This window comes from Pleurodeles waltl, chromosome 9, assembly GCF_031143425.1.
Source record: "Pleurodeles waltl isolate 20211129_DDA chromosome 9, aPleWal1.hap1.20221129, whole genome shotgun sequence".
In the NCBI taxonomy this organism is placed as follows: domain Eukaryota; kingdom Metazoa; phylum Chordata; class Amphibia; order Caudata; family Salamandridae; genus Pleurodeles; species Pleurodeles waltl.
This window is the reverse complement of record NC_090448.1, coordinates 867773970-867794420: the sequence shown is the minus strand read 5'-3', so window position 1 is coordinate 867794420 and position 20451 is coordinate 867773970. Positions and strand designations below refer to the sequence as shown.

Below are 20451 nucleotides of genomic sequence, written 5' to 3'. Positions count from 1 at the left end.
TTAAGCAGACATGTTAGAATTGTGGTTGCCAACAGACAAAATTAAATTCTGTAGTCACTTTATGATGGTAAATATGTTTTCATAAAGTGGACAATTGTTTCCGGCAGATTGTTTTACTACGTTTTAGAAAGTATATTAGTATTTTGCTTTAAGAGAAAACAATATCAGAAGAGGAACATAGTTATTTAACTGCTTATAAACAAATATCAGACTTTTAAGAGTGGTTCTATGGAGAAGGCTGAGTGATTGTAGTAATTGAAAGTTAATATCAAAACTATGTTAGATCAGTAAAGAACATTGTTTAATCATGCTTATCATTGGTGCTTCTACGTTATTCAGGCTAACAAAAAAAAACTTATAGCTGATGGATTAAACCAGACAATATTCAACACACTCATGTCTCTAAGATCATCCTAACAACTGAATACTGAACATTTCAGAGAGCCTTCTAAAGCATGCAAGCACTGGGTGAAAAGTGACTAAGCTGAGGGAGGCTTATTTAAATCTTTTTAGGCAGAGTTAACCTTTTCTGCTCAGATTTTACTGTTTACTGAATATTTAGCTGTACTGTTTGTGATATCAAAATGCGGTGAGGTTTATTCCCTGAATTAGGCACTGTTGCAGCACACTTGTTGAACAGAGAACTCCACAGCTTGGAGACTAACCTTTAAAACTGGAATACTCATTAACTAATATTAATGATTTATATAAGGGTCACTACAAATTGTATCGTCTTGCAGTGTGAACAGATGTTCATCTTCACACAAATCTAATATTATTACAAACCACAGAAACATGAATAGCTGATTTGTCCCTTCCAGGATTCAACAATGTGACCTATATGTTTACACAGATAACTCTGGAGTAGGTGCATTAACACAATAGATTGTCCTTCCTGCATTCTTCTTTTGTGCATGTGGCTTTGTGTTTCAAAGTGAGGCTTGAAGCAGTTTTCTCTCCTTATTGTAGAGAAGGTCTTCCTCAACCACGTTTTTATGAATAAAGGTGAATTTGACTACAGTTGTGACACAGAGCAATCCATTGATTGTCATTTTGTTTTTCTAGGCTCTCAGAGTTTTTACCAAGAACACAGTGATGATATTTTGTGCCTAACTGTAAACCAGCACCCCAAGTTTACCAACATAGTGGCATCTGGCCAAGTAGGTATGTTTGTATTTTTAGAAAAGAAATACCATTGGCATGGCGTTGCCAGACTTCTAGTTTATCAAATGTTAATAGTTTGGTAACAAAAAGAGTCTCACTGCACTGCAGAACCTTTTGCCTGCTGCATGTTTTATGTTCCTTTTAAATTATGTAAAAATCTCCCTAATCAGGTACAAATGTGCAATAATTCTAAAGTCTGATGAATCTGGCAGGAATTCGGAATTGTGTTTCATCTGTATTGATGAATGATGTTTTGTTTAAATTATGTAGAGTGTTTGAGTGTGCCTGGTCCGTCAATGACATCCTAGTCTACAAGCTTCAGGATTTCTCAGCTATGTATTGATTTGTAGACAGGGACAACGGCTTAAAAATATTATAAAAACATATAACTGCTGTTGTGGACGAAAGTACTTATTGAATGGATGATTTGTAAACAAAGCTCTCCTAGTATTCCTAAAGTCGCTCAGAGATATAATTTCTGATTTAAGGAGCGATATTTGGATTAACGCTTTAAACCAAGTATTTTTGCCTTTCTAACCATGCCACAATCCAGATTTAAATTCAGTCCAGGGAAAAGAAAGATGGCTTCACAAGAATCAACATTCTAATGCATTATTCCTCACCTTTATAATATTCCCAGGGGTCAGACTGGATGCCAAAGTTTTCATAGCAGTGCTTCTGCATGCTGGTAGGTGGAGCCATTCTGATCCGTTTTGAGTTTGTTCCATCCCAGGAGTGACAGAGCAGAGTACCGTATAAGTGGCACCTCTTCACCCCTTTCTTTCTATGCCTTTGTATGTGGAAATGGAGCTCAGCTTCCTTTTGTCAGTTGCCAAAATCTTTCAGCAATTCATTCCAGGAGAAAACACGGTCACACAATACTACAGGGTTGCATTTGTTGGAAACAAATGTTGGTGATGGATCTGCACAAGTCCTGCCTTATACCTGGGCTGATAGAGTAGAACAAGACCAGAGGAGGATGTGCCTTCATGTACCCAAAGATGATCTAGGATGGTGTAAGTCAGTCAGAAATGAAGTTGAAGCAGCACTCTCCACCACCCTGCTACCCTCTTTCCAAGGAGAAGTGTGGAGACCATCAAGATGCCACCCAATCTTGCTCCTGATCCAAGAACAGAGTCCCAACTGATCCTGTTGTTCATCAATTTCCCTTGGCCATCAGCAATGGCGCAGCAAGTTGAAACATTCAAGGAAGCCATACAGTGAATTTCTGGCACTTTCCCAGCTCTCTCTATCATGCCTGTGGGCCCCAAGAATCCACATGGGCCACCAGTCATATTACCAGCGTGTCTGCCCTTGTTGCCATCTGAGCCTCTCTAAACGCACTTTGGGTTCTGCACAAACTCCAGTGCAGACTTTCACCCCAGCTCTAAGATCTGCACCAGCTTCCTTTCCACCAAATCTGGTCGCTACATTGCTGGTGCCGGAGATCAAGCCCTAACGGATTCTGATGTCCAATCTCAAACCAAATCTGATTTGGCTCTGACCAAAGTTGCCCCTAGATTCCGACCCATTGTAATCTGGTTCAAACAAAACACTTCCTCTTCCATACAGCTACTCTCTGGGGAAGGCAAACCCAATGTACTTACTGAGGTTTGCACCCAGGGCCTGCTTTGTCTGAGTCATTACTTTTTTATTGAGGCCCTGACTGTTACACTTATGGGTATAAAGGCAAAGCTCTACTCTTTCCTGCCAGTAAACAGACAGGTGGCCAGGACTCAGCCAGATATGTTATCTGGAATGGCCAGGACACTTATGACTGCATGGGGAGTGTGATGGACTCCAGTGTGGGTCTCTGGCTCCACGCTTGGGTGACATCCACCAGATTTTCTGGGGATGTGCAAATGTCCCTAATGGACATGCCTTTTGATGAGTCCTGCCTTTTTAGCGAAAAGGCTGGTTCTGCCCTCAAACCCTTTAGGGAAAGCAGAGCCACAGAACATCCCTTAGGCCTTTCTACCCCTGCTCAATAGGATCTTCAGCTGTTCCCTCCCTTTTGAGGCTACTCCACATACCTAGCATATAGGCACCACCAGGCCATTGAGCCCTCCACCTTTGGGATATCTTCTCCAAGCCACTTTAGCTTGCTGATAGCTCCACACTGCCACCCAGTGGGAGGCAATATCAGATATTTTCTTCCTGGGTATCAGACCATCATCTTCAACAGATGGAGCCTCTGGATCATCCAACAGGGCTCAATTTCCTCCCACATCAGAGCACGTTTCAGAGGAGCACCTTCCCATTTGATGCAAGAGGTGCAGGCTCTGTTGGCCAAAAGGGCCATTGAGAGGATGTCAGGATCATAACTAGGGATGGATTGCTACTCCCACTGTTTTGTCATGTTGAAGAAGGACAGGGGCTTTTGTTCTATTTTAGATCTTTTCCCTCTGAATGCCTTCCTCCAGAAGGACACATGTGTAATGCCCACTTTGTCCCAAGGTCAGTCTTCCTTTGATCCAGGTGACTAGATGGTTGCCTGGGATGTGTAGGGGGCGTCATTTCATGTTAGATTACTTTATGCAGATTGGTAGAGTGCGCTATCACCCGGCAGGGTATCCTGGCGCTAAGCAGGTGTCAGCCTAGCCATATCTAGGGCCTAGTAGGGCTACTCGAAAAGTCAGGTCTTCGGCTTCTTGTTGAATTCGAGTAGTGAGAAGGAAGCTCTTATGTGTAGTGTAGTGGGAGGTCCTTCCACGCTTCAGAAGTGATGAAGGAGGCGGCTTGACCTCTGGATCCGGATCTCCATATGCATGGGATTTTTGCAATTTGTTGTCTGGATGAGCAGTGCTGTCTAGAAGGTTTTTGGTAGCAGAGGCAGTTTTCGAGGTATGCTGGCCCAGTGTTATGTTGTGCCTTGAAAATGTGGGTGGGGAGTTTGAACTGCGCTCATTTGTGAGGAGGGAGCCAGAGGAGCTCCTTCAGGCATGGTGTGATGGAAGTGCGGCATGGGAGTTTGAGAGTGATCCTGGCCCTCGAGTCCTGAAATGTCTACAGCCTTATGGTGAGTTTGTTTGTTGATTCCAGCGTAGAGGGTGTCCCAGTAGTCAAGCTTGCTTGTGACCATGGCATGTGAGATGGCTTTCGGGTGCTGAATGGGAACCATTGGAAAATGTTCCTTTGCATCTTCAGGATATGGAAGCGTGAGACAATGACAACATTGACTTGGGTGGTCATGTTGAATTTTATTGTTGATGACCCCAAGGTTGTTGGTGTTGGGAGTGGGTGCCAGTCCTAGCTCTGCTGGCCATCAGGTGGAGTCCAGCAGTGATCATTTCTTCCTTAAGATCACGATTTTGGTCTTGTCGTTGTTCAACTTTAGACAGTTGTTCTTCATCCAGTGGGTGATATCAGTCATGCAGGCATTGAACTGGATCCGGATACTGGCAGTCTTGTCTGTGAGAGAGAGAATGAATTACTATTGTCAATGTAGGAGATGACGTTGATGTGTTGAAAACAAATGATGATGGCTAGAGGGATTAAGCATGCGCTAAAGAATGTTGGGTTCAATGTGGATCCATGTGGAACTCCACAGATGAGGTTGCCGGCGTTTGAGGGGTACAGTGCTAGGCTGACAGACTGGGTCCTTCCAGTCAGGAAGGAGCAGATCCTTCAGAATGCGTGTCCTTGGATTCTAATGTCATTTAGGTGTTGGTTAAGGATGGGGTAGGAGACTGTGCCAAATGCTGCATGTCGGTTTAGGAGGATAAGGGCTGTCATGTCTCCGCTGTCCAGAGTCATGAGGATGTCATCTGTGGTTGCGTTGAGGGCAGTTTCTATGCCGTGGTTGGGTATGAAATCAGACTTAGGCCCATATTTATACTTTTTGACGCACAACTGCGCCAACGCAGTTGTGCGTCAAAACTTTTACCGCTGGCTAACGCCATTCCAACGCGCCATGCGGGCGCCTTATTAATGGAATGACGTTAGCCGGCGCTGCGGACTGGTGTGCTTAAAAAAAAATGACTCACACCAGGCAGCGCCGGCCTATGGGAAAATGGGGGTTGTGCGTCAAAAAATGGTGCAAGTCAGGTCTGAGGCAAAATTCAGGCCTCAAACCGGATTTGCGCCATTTTTTTTTACGCCCAACCTCCATTGACATGACTCCTGTCTTAGCAAAGACAGGAGTCATGCCCCCTTGCCCAATGGCCATGCCCAGGGGACTTATGTCCCCTAGGCATGGTCATTGGGCATAGTGGCATGTAGGGGGGCCCAAATCAGGCCCCCCTATGCCACAAAAAAAATCAAAAACAAATACTTACCGAACTTACCTTTACTTCCCTGGGATGGGTCCTCCATCCTTGGGTGTCCTCCTGGGGTGGGCAAGGGTGGCAGGGGGTGTCCCTGGGGGCAGGGGAGGGCACCTCTGGGCTCCTTCCGAGCCCACAGGTCCCTTAACGTCTGCCCTGACACAGGCGTTAAAAAACGGCACCCATCAGGCTGTGCGCCGTTTTTTAAGGCCCACCCCCTCCGTCAAAATTTTGACGCACATTCGGCGCAAACAGAGTATAAATATGCCCCTTAGTGTTGCCAAGGAGGTGGTGGTACTTGAGGTATTTGATGAGGTGTCTGTTGATGATTTTCTGTTAGATCTTGGCTGGAAATAGCAGGGAAATAGGTCTGCAGTTGGCAAGCCCTGAAGGGTCCACAGAGGGTTTCTTTAGCAATGGGAGCTCAGTTTTGTGTTTCCAAGTATCTGGGAAGAGATGGAGGGATTCAGAGTCAGTTTAAGGATAGTGCTGATGGGTTGCATTCCTCTGGAGTAGTTGTGGTGGGGCCCATGAGTGGACGGAATTGATGATGGCTGTCGTTTCTTACAGGGTGATGACAGGCCATGTGGTTACGATTATTTTTTGGGAAAGGGTCAGGATGCATTTGAAGCGGTCCAGTTGTAGGTTGAAGTTGCTGTAAATGGCAGTGATTTTGTTGCTGAAGAACTGAGAAAGATTTTTGAAGAGCTTCTGCGAAGGGGTGATCAAGGTGGAAGCATACAATGGTAAGGTTTCTTTACTTCTGTTGGTGCAGGAATTGATGCAGTCACCAGGGCCTGAAATCCCACATTCGCTACCTGCAGATCAAAGTAGGCCAGGATATTTTTAGTTTGCCATGCACCCCTTCAGCAATACAGTTTTCCCCTACTTCCAGGAATGGCTGCTGAAGGCAGGCTCAGCACAGTCAGCCATTGACCATCTGAAAATGATGGCAAAGCTTCAAACATTTATGGGGTTCTAAATCAATTAGCCACGGTCACCCCTGACTTCTTTACAATGGTTCCCTTTTATCGGGCCATCATAGATACAGTTCTGTTTGGGGCTTTTCCTCTGCTGCTACATGTCGACATTCGGGCTATGATCCTGATGTTTCAGCTTTGGTCGTGAATCCAGTGTCAAGAGAAGCTACTCCTCTGGAGTTAACCAAAGTGTTATGCCATTCCCCATATAGTGAACCACCTGGTGGGATCTATAAGTACCAGGGCAGGTGATCCCAGCCATCCGATCACGAATGGCAGTTACTCCCTGAGGTGGTGCAGGGCGACAATCTGGCCAGCGGGAGACCCGTCCCGCATCCCACCCAGAGTTGACGGTGGTGACCGATGTGTCCCTGCTTGGTTGCTGCAGTCATCCGAGAGATGAGGGCATCAGAGGTCCCTGGTATTGCAACACGCAGGGAGAAGTAGGGTCCTGAGTCTTGTGTCAAGAGACACTACCCCTGTGGAATTTGCTGGAGCATCAAAGTATTTTTCTGATAATGAACCACATGGTGGGATGGATGAGCTCTTTCATCAGATCATGAATGATAGCTACTCCCAAAGGTGGTGCGGGCATATTTCAGCAGTGTGGATACCCTGGCTAGATGTGTTTTCTACTGCCAAGAATTCATTTTGTGACAACCTCTGCACGTTGGAGTTCCCAAGAAAGCTCTCTTTAGGAAACTGTCAGGCTATAGTGAAACACTGGCTTCTTGTATGTCTTTCTGCCTCTGCCACTTTGGCCCAAATTCTGACGATCAGGTTGACCCGGGCCTAAATCATCCTAATGGCTCTGTATTGACCCAGGAGTGTGGTACCAGGTACAACTGGCCATAAGCATATGTCCTTCCATCAAGCTACTGCTGTAGGAAGAGCTGTCGGGGATAGATTCTGTACCCGAACAAGCACAATCTACACCTTCATGGATTGCAATTGAGCAGCAACAGTTGACTTATTCGATTAACCACTAGAGATCGTGAATGTCATCCTCTGTCTATGTGTCCCTCTACAAAGTCCATCTACAGTGGGTGCTGGATCTGTAGCCTGGTGTGGAATCCGCAGCATAGACCCCTTACTAGCCATACTGTTGAACGTTTTACTGTTTTTGTTTCTAGCCAAGCAAGGCCTTGCATTAGGCACTATAAAATGTTGCATGTAAACCATTTTGGTCTTTTTACATTTATCAGACCAGAGGCCCTTGTTTAAATTGCCTGTTGTGATGCGTTTGATTATAGGTTTGAAACATATGTTCCCTCCCAAATCTTTTGTGATGATGCAGAAGAACCTTAATTTGGGCTCATGTGCACACTATTGGACTGCATGCACAGCTGTTAGCTGCACCTTCTGACTCTCAAAACTGCATTTCACGATGCAATCAGTTCAGCTCCTTGTATGAGCAAGCTCCATAGTCCATTGGCGCAGCCACCCTAGACTCTTTTAGCCAGACAACCTGGTGCTGAGGGCCAGGACAGCTTGTTTGCCAGAAGTTGTGATGCCATTTCATGTTGGCCATCCATCAGCTTTCCAATGTACTTTGCCTTGCCTTACCCCTCGAAAGAGGAGAACAGCCTGCAGCAGTGGGATCCCCAAGAAAACCCCAAGCATCTACATTGATCATATTAAAACCCATTGACTGGACAATCTGCTCTTTGTGGGGGCTCTTCATGGTCTAGAACGATAAGGTGATGCAGAAAAGGGCCTTTCACCAAGGATAGGCCTCTGTATCAAGACCTGCTATGCGCTGGCCAAGAGCCAGTCTGCAGATGGACTGAGGGACATTCTACTAAGGCCAAGGTTGCTACTAATGTGCTGGCAAGAGGAGTGCCTGTTCTGGACATCTGTCAGGCTGTGACATGGGCATCAGTGCACACGTTCATTAAGCACCATCGTCTTGACAGCCAGGTCAGACGGGAAGGGCATTTTCTCTGTTCCATCCTGCAGGACTTTATGGTCTGAGTGCACTCCACAGACCCTCCTACACCTTGGAGGTACTGCTTTGGTATGTATTATGTAGCATGAGTAATCTGTGAATAGAAGTATCTATCATAAGAACAAGTTTCTTATCTTGACTTTCTGGTGGATACCATAGATTCCTAATGGCTCTTCTACCTCTCCGTGCTGAGGAGTGGCCCCTTCGTAACATTTAACATTTTTCCAATTTAGAGATCTGCACACTGATTTTGCACGGAAAGAGTCAAGCAACAAACTGACGTCCCTGCAAAAGTGTGACTCCTATCTATGGCTCTACATTGGCACTTCTGGGGCAAAAAGGAGTCACTCCTGAGCGGCACAGTGTCTCCTAGTGGTGTGCAGGAGCACTGCTATGAGGGTTTTAGGATCCAGTCTGCCACCTGGGGAATAGTCTAAAGGTGAGGAATTTGCAGTTGGAGTATCCACCAGAAAAAGCGTTACTGAAGGGTAAGTATATTGTTTGTCAGGTTCATGAGGAGGAGCAGATGAACCATGAACTAATTCCAAAAGGAGCTTATTCAGGCACGTTCAGATTTATGGTTGTATCAGTACTTTATAGCTCAAACCCAGCTGTCGAGCTACTGAGCGCTGTATATTACATAAGAGTTTGGGACATAGTCTACAAGTTCAAGTGTACATAAATTGTGGATTACACAAATATATTTTACAAACAATAGATTTAACATTTTTTATGCATAGGAAGACTAAGCGATTTGTCCATGATGTTGAGTCAAGTGCCGACACCTGGATTCAAACCTGGATCTCCAGATTCTAACAACGGACACTTTAGCTCCCTGTGCTCATCTCCTCCTGATATAGGAGAATTTACTAGAATGTTTAGTTGGCCATCCAAACATACACTTTGAACTACCGTCCGTAACCAATGGTAGAAACCCTCAATGGCATTTTACACAAAGGAACTGGCAGCGGTTACAGAGACACCATATCTGTGCTCTAATAGCTTTTCTGACCTGGAAGCCCACAAATAAAGCTAGTAATTGAACCCACACATTTGGGAGATGAGCAGCAACTGTTGTTATTGATTGGCTCCAGGCAGTGGTGTAACAAAACTAGAAGGGGGCCCCTGCAAAATACAAGGGGGGAGCACCAAATTCAGTCAGAAGCTTGCAGGCCAGAGTACTGTGCTGACATGGGCTCCAGGAGCTTGTGCCCCCACCCCCCGCACCGCAGGGCTGTATGGACTAATGTTATGCCACTGGCATATTTTAAAATTGTGGGATTTAAGTCCTATTTATTTGTCTTCTATTATAAATTTTGAATTTCATTGAACTATCTAAAATTCTAAAAGAGCATCAGGAATTCCAAATAAGCATTGAGATATGCTGGATAAATCTGCTTAATCTGAAATTTACATTTCAGTTGAAGAAGGAATTTTAATTTCAAACCATGCAGAAACGGTCTGGTTTCTTTATGTTATAAATCTGTTTCATATCTGCTACCTATTAAAGCAAACAAGTTCACATTAAACTGTAGCAGATAGAGATCAGTCTTTTGTGGCCACTGTGCACTGTGACCAAGTGATGGAGGCAGCCCCTATCATGGCAAATGTGGAAATGGATACCTGTTAGCATGAACTCTTAAAAGCACACTGCTAGTGATTAATTTATCTATTCAGTCAAGGTGAAGTAGTAGAACAACTATGAAAAAGCTACTGATGGGCATAGAACAGCATGTGTGCTTACTATTTGTACTTGCTCTGCAGATTGGTTGGTATGCCATTTCCATTTGCTTTGATTTACAAATGGTATGCAATCTAGTACCTCTGTTTTGTATAAGCAATTCCTATCCACTCTTGTTAACTTTTACATTGTTGACTTTTCCACAGCCTGGTATGATAACCCTACAGTGATTAATTCACACTTTCTAAATCCTATGTACCTCGGATGGATCATATCTATACATTTGGATCTAGAGCTGCTTCAATTTCTGATTCTGTGGTGATTTTACTTATTCCCCACAAAACAAAATAGTTGAATCCTCAAGAGGTTCCCTTTTCTTCTGGTTAGTCCACAGCTTATTAAATGGTAATGTAGGGGAAATGTTCAAAAACTGATTAGTGCAAAATATGTCAAGGTTAGCCAGAAAATGTTCTACAATTTTCAAATCAGTATTCAGAGAAAAACATGTTCCTGTTTCACAAACCTAATTATTTGTAAACAGGCATAGATCTTATTTAGATTTTTGAATGGTCTGGATATTTGTTTTTAAGAAACAATTTCTTTCAGATCTACCCACGATTATATGGTACAGAGGTTTTGTGGAGATTAAAGTAGAAGAATAAACTCAATTGACTTTCTTAGTATGCTTGCATTTCCACTCCCTTCTTTGTTTAAAGATAAGGGATGAAGAACAAACATGTGCATGGGTAGAATGGGTAGAATATACATTCATCTTAATTAAGAAATATTGCACAAATCTTGTGTAGGCTTTGAGTCTCTGGTCAGGATTTAATTTGGATTTCAGTCAATCAAAGAAAGCTTTATATGGGTATATTAAATGCCATAAAAGTACAAATAACAGTCACATCAGTAAGTATTGCACTAACCAATTTAACAATACTGAAATCAAATGCATCAACTATAATATGTTAAAATGTGTTATGGTACCTAGCCGCACATTGCCTAACAAGCAATTAAATCAGACAGGATCTGTGAATGTATTGATGTGGGCCTTCACCCACTTAAATCACATGCTTTAAGCAACAGGGTTATACATCTTAATGAAAATATTTCATAAAATTCACAAAAAGATAAAGTGCAAAGGTGATTGGAATGAAGCCTTGTCACATGGACAACAACAGAAGGAATCAAAGCTGTATTGCTCCTTGGGGAAAGAAAGGGTGAATGACAGCTAATAAGTGTAACTTCCTGTGGTCTGAGTTCTCCAAGGTAAACGAAAACTGAAGGTTTAAGCAGTTCAATAGTATTGCAGGAGCTTATTATTTTTTTTAAAAGTGCTGTCTAACCCTCTTTTTATCTAACTAAACAAAGTTTGCAGGGGTAGAAAATAGAGACAACCTGGAGAGGCTGATAAAGGAAGATATGATACATTTCAGCCAAGGAATTCGTAGTGTTTCATACAACCAGTAATAATGACCCATTGAGGGAAGTTGTGCGGTTGGACCATATTGATAGCCATAATTATAAGGGAACCAGCAGAGTAAGATCCTCAATGTATGGCAGACCAAGCTCCTCATGGCAAAAACAGTGAGAAGTGTTAGGGCGTTAGGAGGCAGAACCAATAACCTGCAGCAGAAGCATTTGTCTTGTTGTCATTGGCCGCTGAAATAGTAAACCTCAGATACCAGTGCCATAACACAAAATTTGAACGCACTTCATTCACTTAAAATCACTAACATCCAATCAAGAGGTCTCTGTCCCAGTTTAGAGGTGAAGTTAAAAAGAGCCCCTACAGATCCAGCATATTTCAAGAGTCTAAGGTTATGGCAAGGAGACCAGATATTAGCAGAATCGAATGTAGATAAGAGAATTGGTAAACGCTCAATTATTTTGGTTTTAACACGGAGTCCTGGTCTTAGTTGTCTTGACCTACAAAGTATCATATGGGGCTTAGAAAGATTAATATCGAGATCTAGTTTATCCATAAAGTTGAGAAAAGCATCTGCAAGTTTTTTAGGCTATTAGCAGTACACAAAAAAGCAAAACAGCAGTGTCTGCATAAAGACTTGCCCGGATGACCCTGTCATAAATGTGAGGCGTATCTAGTCCCTCCCTGATTAAATAAGGATTGGTATTGATGTTCAAAATAAATAATATTGAAGGAATAATCTGCTATAACTTAGATCCATTAACATGATTAGTAAAATCCACAAAAGCTAAATGAATAGAATCCCTTTTTAGTAAAGTATACCTGCTGATGATTAAATTCAGATTGAAGGGCTCTGCTCCACAGTTCCCAAGCCTTTTAAGCCATACTGGGTGTCAGCAAGAATGTTATCTGATGACCAAGCAATTTCTTTTTCAACATTATCCTCCCACCTCCTTACTCAACAAAATCAACAAGATGGGCCTATAGCATTTTGATTTGCTTCAATTACTCTTTTTCAAATATAGGGATGATAACTGAATTGGTAGAAGAACACAGTAATCTAGATTGACTAGCAGAGTTCAAGATGTTGGTTAGTAAGCTCTATATTAGATTTTAACAAGTTTATGGGAAAGCTGTTTGGCTCAGGGCCTTTACCATATGGACTTTCTGAAATGGAAGCTAGCATATCCTCATAATCGAAGTTAAAACATGTGGTATTCAAATGAGAAAATTGGGAACTGGAGCAGGCAGCATTATCATAAATATGCTTAAAGCGAACAAACCACTTATCAGCTTAGATGTGGGAAGCCAAGAAAGTTCCAGAATCATTACCAAAAAAGGAAGAGTTAACCACCTTCCAAAAAAGTTAAACATCTTTCGATTTGCCAGCCTGTTACAGCTGCATCCAAGCATCAGATCTAACTACACCCCTTCTGAGTTTTATGGCTGCAGGGGGTAATCTCAGCATTACATCTAGGATGTCTAGAAAGAGCAGCCCTCAAACACATTTTGGCTGCAGAGCAAACAGAGTTAAACTATGTATATTGGGGATGCTGAGTAGAACTGACTGCTGTAGTTAGAAGCTTTGAAGCAACAGCACAAAGGGACGAAAACAGCACAAATGTACTAAAAATAACAGAATCATGACTTAAGACAAATGAAAAAAATCACAAAGAAGAGCCCAACAATTTTGTTAAAGCCATTAGGACTGATGAGATTGTAGTGACTGTCAACCCACTACCCTCAACTGTTTCACAGTGTATCATAGAAGCAGGATAACACACATCATGGCCAGGAAAACAAATGGAAACAAGAAGGGGATTATGGTCACTGCAACAGCTCCAGAAGTAATTTCAGTGTGCTGTTCTGCTTGACCACCAAAACGCAGTATTGACTGGTGGGTCCAATTTCATCTATTTATCATGGAGAATCCTGTGTAAAGGATGCAATAGCCGTAGGTTGGCCTACATCATCATTGGGCTAGCTCCTCACCGGATGGGTGCTCCAGTACCGAGTGGGCTCACAAAATGTAGGGCTCTTTCGCAGAGATCTTTTCTTCCCTTAGCTTGGTATTTGCCAAAGCCCAGGTCACTGCCCTATTAGAATGGGTTAAGAGGGGATAGTAGAATGGGTAAAGGTATAGTTACAAATGCTTACAGGCTACCCCTTTACCTATAATTGAAATTGCCACCCAAGATCACACATGTCGCAAATGAGAGGTCAACTAGAGACAGGCAAAAGCCAAGAGTATCATTGAACTCCAGATTTTTATTTTATTTTCCTGTGTGGTAACACGCTGCATTTGCTTGTGTGAAAAATATGTTCTGTGAATGTAGAACTCTTTGATTTGCCTTAACCAGATGAGGAATTCACCTGAAGGGGTATTTGGAGACTGGGAGATGAAAACTGTCATTGAAAGAAGGATAAAGATGATACTATGGTAACAGGAAGGAGAGAACAGAATGAATTACCTTTACAAATGTATGTAGGAGTAAATGGTATACAGGTTCACAGGGCCAATGAATGGGAGATTAATTAGGATAATGAGACCATTATCCGAGGCTTTGCCAAAAAATCCCAACATCTGGGAGCATGATCTTTAAAAGAAAACCTTTATAAGCAGCCAACACTGGAAGCTACTGAAGAACACCGAAGACATGGCTGTTTGTTTTCAGTTATCACTTTGTAACGTATTAATAGAAATAATGAATTCATGTTCTGTCATTTTATGTTTATTTATTTCCTGATGGGTATAGATCAAGACGGACAGAGTATCTCCAGAATGCTCTTGTTTCAGTCCTTTCAGTTGTGTATCTTTTTTCAAAATATTTCATTGGCATTTTTAGAAATACAAAAACTATATGAAGGAAGAAACAAGCAGGGAAAGAATAAAACAATTAATGAGAGACATACATATTACAAGTTATGTACAACAATATATTGTTTGTAGATATCAGCAATAATTGCAGAATATTGTTGATTGATAAAAATAACGGTCAGGGATAGTGGTTGAGTCATTGAAGTTAATATGGGAAAGGGATATGCAACAGAATATGGTAGAAGGGATGGATAATCTCCGTGGGGAGTAACAGTAACATATGCATGTCATTGACATACCTGTAGGAAAGGTTTAGTACAAGAACTAAGAAAGGGAAAGGTAAGGGGAGGGGTGGAAAAGGGACAGTATCATGTGAGTTGATAAGAAGGATGTTGCATTATGGATAATGAACTTGGTGACAGGCTTATGCTGTTGTGAAGGAGTGACGTTGATGGATTTCCCATTATGAGGATGATTTGTGATTAAATAGATCAAGTGTTTCCCATATGCCTTAGAATTTCCAGGTGTCAGCTTGGAATCTGGAACTTTTGCTGAGCAATACCCCTGTGCTTCGTCTGGTGGCTCTGTTTTGCTCCACGTGGCATCGTTGAGGCCGTCTATGACAACACTGTCACCTATAAAGGCGGCACCCAGATGCATGTACATCATTTCTTTTCCTTCCACCCCGGTATCGCAGATCCCTGAATAGAGCTACCCCCCTGTCTTTTGTAACAGACCTTTTTTGACCTTTTGTCAAAGAAATTTTTGTCTGTGCTGAGGATATCATCTAGGAAGATGGGATTCAAGCCATGTGGTGTCAGCCATTGTGCCAGGTCAGTGACGGATCCCCATTTGATATGTTTTTGATGTCTCGAGCGCAACCACAACACGAAGTCGAGCTTGGACTGTCAGACCATGGCTCCGAAAGCTTTGAGGGAGTGGTCCCTGAAGCTCCTTGCAGCCCAGCAGTTGACATCAGCAAGTGCAACTTCTCAAAGGTCACGATCCTGGTAGAGCAGAAGGTCATGGGACCGCTCCAAGAGCTCTAAGTCCTCTTCGTCCCTATCGAAGTCCTCTAGGTGCTCTGGGAAGAGGCTCAAGAAGAAGTCCAAATGAACTTCGACTTCACCTCCTCGGTTGACCAATGAAGTGAGTTGGGAACGTCAACATTCCAGGCATTTTCTGGCTGGGGATATGTTTCCAGAATGACACCTCAAGGTGAGCGCGGGATTGGCCTTTCAATAAGTTCTGCAGTTGTGAAAAGTACTACAGTACGGAAAGGCTGCAGCTTCATACTGGCCTAAGGCATATGGGTCAGGTGAGCTGGTGTGACTTGACTTCAAGGTCATTTGGGGTAAGCCAAACGGAAAAGCTTCTGTGTTTACAATTGAGTAAGACATGCCCTGTGTAGTATGCTGGTTTGCAAACATATAAACTGGGCATTACGTGTAGTTTTAGGTGGGTATTCCAGTATGGCTTGTCATTCCTTATCATAGAAGACAGTCTGTAACTTTGTCTCCAGGCAAGCTTAAAGCGCAGCAGTGATACTCAAGCATGTTCCCAAAGTCCCTTATGCAACTAAGTGATTGATGTCCTACTGTATCCTTTTGTGTGCAGTGATTGCAATGCAGCATGTGTAGCAGGTTTTGCTTGTGGAGTCTGCCAAATCAGCTGTATCGCATGATATATCCACCCATAGGTTAGGAATTAACTTGCAGGTAACCCAGAATGGTCAGGCAAAGCCTGAAAGTCCATAAGGGAGCCCTCCTCAAATACGTCCTTAACTAAGGCCAGCCCAGCGTACTCCCAGTGGGTCAGCTCCCACAGAGAAATAATGCTAACACAAGTAGGGAGGCCCAACAGGGGCATCACCGGGGTGTAAGCAGGCACTGTTTTATTCTGTCTTAAAGAGATGGAAATATGCAACACTTCAGGCAGTGTGGAACAACGAGTGGGACCTCTGACGTAAAGCAAACAGGTACCATGCAGATTGCCAGTTTTAATTTGGGATGACGTGAGGCCAGTTTCAGCAAGGTGGTGCCCAGCCAGCCAGTAAGCCAGTCACTGTAGTTGGGCACGTATGTCGGATGCTCCAAGGCCGCCTTGCTCAGTGAGAAGTCTGAGATTTTCAAAACAATCTGGTGATGCCCCATCCCCCATATTAATTCAAGCAGTGGAGTATCAAGTTATTTGAATGTCTTTAGAAAAATAACTAGTGTGAGATTCGTAAAGTAATAAAGCAAGCGCAGAAGAACTATCAACTTAGAGAAAGCTGTTGCCATACCGTTAAGGGTAGAATGTTAAAAAATGCAATTTTGGGCTGGAAGTGTACATTTGGTGCCACCAAGATTCCCCTTCCATTAATCTTTTGGGAAGTGGAATATTTTAATGCCCTCCCGGATACTTAAAGGACTGAATCACCCATTGTATGTGGTCTGTTCCAAAGCTAAGCTCTCAGGGGACTGTGCCCTGGCACACAAGAAAAAGGGAAGCTTTTGTGGGATTAACTTTAAGACCAAAGAGGGCATGAAAAGTATTCAGGATAGTGTGTCAAAACATAATGACACTCATTCAAGAGCGCACTTGTGCCTTTTATTTATTTTAGGGGTTCCCTGACCACATGACCACATCAGTTACTGCAAATTGTCCCCCTTAACTGATACCCAAAGTTTTAAAGGATTTAAAGAAATCATCCAGTAGTCTTACATAGTACAGTTCACGGTGATTAATCAAGAAATCTATATTTAAATACTGTTAGGGTTTACACAAGGCAACAATGGTTTGTTTGTTGCACAGCTCTATCTGTTAGAGACTTCTAGCTGCAGATTCCTTACCTTAGAATTTCCTGGCGTCAGCTTGGAATCTTTAATTTTTGCTGAGCAGTACCCTGTGCGCGCCGCCTGCTGGCGTTGTTCAGATCCAGATGGCGGCGCCGTTGGTCTGTCACTTCACGGTCGCCTATAAAGGCAACACCTCGGCATGTGTACGTCAGTTCTTTTCTTTCCACACCGGTTAAGCACTGATCCGGAACCAAGCTACCCTCTGTCTTTTTTGACAGGCCTTTTTCGACCTTTTTGTAGAGTCTTTTTGAAGTCTAAGCGGGATGACATAGAGGAAGACGGGGTTCAAGCCATGTGGCGCCTGCCATCGCGTCATGTCGGTGACGGACCCCTATCAGGAATGTCTCTGGTTCCTAGACCGAGACCACGACTCGAAATCCTGTTCCAACTGCTGGGCCATGGCCCCGAAAGCTTTGAGAGAGCAGTCTCTGAAGCTCATGGTGGCCCGGCAGTAGATGTTGGTTGGCGTGACTCCTAGGACATCACGGTCCCGATCGAGGAGGAGGTCGCGGGACCACTCCAGGAGCCCCAAGTCTTCTTCTTTGCACTCGAGGTCCTCTGGGCACTTTACGAAGAGGCACAAGAAGAACAAGTCCAAGCGGACTTCGACTTCGCCCCGCTCGTCAACTGATGGAAGCGACCCGGGAACGTCAGAGTTTCAGGCATGGTTCTGCGTAACCGATCCCAGGACAGACTTTGAGGCCCACCCCGCCCCTTCCCAGGAGCCAGAGCTACCCTGCTCATTACAAGGAGTTTTTACGAGGCCATGCATCTCGTATTTGAGCAGGCTGCCCCCACTGGTGTGTCTTCGGGCCCCACGGGGTCGGCAGGAGCCCCATCAGATTCCAATAGCGCCTCTCTGATCCGATACTGCATCTGGAACGACACCTAGTACACACACAGTCGGCCTCCTCTGCCGTCATTCCCGACGTCCCCGCCAGTGGTGCAAGCCCCTTCCTCATACCTGATGATCCAGAGCCGGAACAGTGTCATACAGCACCAATTCTGACTTCAACAGCGCTGACAGGGGCCAGATCATTCATTGCCGGAGTCTTACTATGAGCGCCCAGGCACAGGTGAGGAATTGGAGGGGTCTCAGGATCCTATAGAGTACGGTTTGGAGCAAATGGACTGGTATGAGGAACTAGGAGAAGCCAACAGACTGGACACCTCTCCAGAAACTGCATGCTCTCACCTCTTACGGTGGCTACGGAGGAGGAAGCTTAGTATGCTATGGTGGTGCATAGGGGAGCTGAGGTCTTGGACCTGGATTTGCCTACGGTGCCGGTCAAGACTAACCACCTGACTGAGGTGCTTCAGCCGGGGGTTTCCACATCGGAACCGATGTTACCCTTTAACGAAACCCTCAGTGATGTCCTGCTGGGGATGTGGTCCAGCACAGGGGCTTCTGTGAATAGGACAATTGGCTGCCACCATCGCCCAGCTCCAAACAATCCTAATTTCCTCACCCAACACCCCACCCCGGAGATCTTGATGGTCCAGGCCTCCACTTCCCATATCGCCTTCCCTTCCGCTCCCCCGGATTGGGAATCCAAGAGGCTGGATCAACTTGGGAAGACATTTTTTCTTCCTCCAGCCTGGCATTAAGGTCTGTAAACACCTCATGCCTATTGAGCCGTTTTTCCCATACTTTATGGGATACAGTGGCACAGGTGCTGCCACAGGTCCAAGGGGGCATGCAGGACACTCTTTCACAAGCTGTGAAAGATGGGAGAGATGCAATCAAAATGACAATAAGGTGTGGTTTGGACATGACTGACTCACTGGGTAGGGCGATTTCATTGACGCCGCAAAGACCATGTAAATATGTGTTCGATGGCATGTGTAGCTGCAGATACACATGTTGTGCATAGCCCGCCATCTGGTGTTGGGTCGGAGTGTTACAAGTTGTTTTTCTTCGAAGAAGTCTTTCGAGTCACGAGACCGAGGGACTCCTCCTCTTTTGCTTCCATTGCGCATGGGCGTCGACTCCATCTTCGATTGTTTTCTTTCCGCCATCGGGTTCGGACGTGTTCCTTTTCGCTCCGGGTTTCGGAACGGAAAGATAGTTAAAACTTCGGAAAATTACGTCGGTATTGTTGCGTTCGGGATCGGGTTAGATAGAATCGACACCGAATCGAATCGTGAAGAGCTCCGGTAGCCCTTCGGGGTAATTTCGATCCCCCGTCGGGGCCTGGTCGGCCCGACCGCGTGTAACATCGAGGCTGATAGAACGGACCCCGTTCCGATTCTGTCCTAAATGCCACAACAAATACCCATATACAGACCAACATTTGGTCTGTAACCTGTGCCTGTCGCACGAGCACAAGGAAGAAACTTGTGAGGCCTGTCGTGCGTTTCGATCCCGAAAAACGCTCCGTGACCGGCGAGCCAGAAGATTACAGATGGGGTCCACGCCGACAGGACACCGAGAGTTCGAGGAACAAGGAGAAGAAGAGGAAGCCTTCTCTATCCATGAATCGGACTCGGAGGAATTCGACGTCCAAGAAACAGTGAGTAAGACGTTGAAGCCAGCACACAAGAAAACAGACAAGGCCCAGGGGACGCCACTGCCAACAGGCCATGGCTCAACCCATAAAGTCGGTGACCGCCCATCGGCACCGAAAAAGGCCGAACTAGTGCCGAGGTCGTCCGACTCGGGTCGAGACACAGGCACGCAGCAATCTCGGGACCGAGAAAGTGCTGCCGAAAAAGATCGACGCAGAGACAGCGGAGCCGAAGCTGCTCGACGCAGAGACAGCGGCACCGAGGAAGATCGACGCCGAGAAATTTCGACTCCAAAAAAGAGAAAAGTCACCTAGGAGCCGAAAACGAGTAAGGACTTAGTTTCGGTGCCGAAACGACCGGCAACCGAGCCAACTACTAGCTCATATTCAGAGGAGCAATCACTGTCCTCTCAAATGCGCAAACATAGATTCGAGGAAGAGTTACAGACCACTGAAGTAGACCACACTCAAAAGCGGATCTTCATACAGAGTGGAACAGGGAAGATCAGCACCCTTCCCCCTATTAGGAGAAAAAGGAGACTTGAGTTCCAAACACAGGAACAAGCACCACAAACAAAAGTGGTGAAGAAGGTAACTCCGCCACCCTCTCCTCCACCTGTAACTCACATATCACCGGCACAGACTCCGTCACACTCACTGGCTCACACCACCATGAGCCAAGATGACCAGGACGCTTGGGACCTATACGACGCCCCAGTGTCAGACAACAGTCCGGAGGCGTATCCTACCAAGCCCTCACCACCAGAGGACAGCACAGCGTATACACAGGTGGTAGCTAGGGCAGCAGAGTTCCATAAC

General features: G+C 44.7%; 1 protein-coding gene across 1 annotated transcript in view; it reads left to right on the top strand.

Annotated features, from left to right (window-relative positions):
• The window catches only part of EML5 (EMAP like 5), a 1994219-nt gene that overhangs the window by 1650254 nt on the left and 323514 nt on the right, over positions 1–20451 (top strand). Inside the window, exon 30 of the mRNA XM_069208148.1 lies at positions 1066–1164. Coding sequence (XP_069064249.1) covers positions 1066–1164 — 99 coding nt within the window. The remainder of the gene's footprint in view (positions 1–1065; positions 1165–20451) is intronic.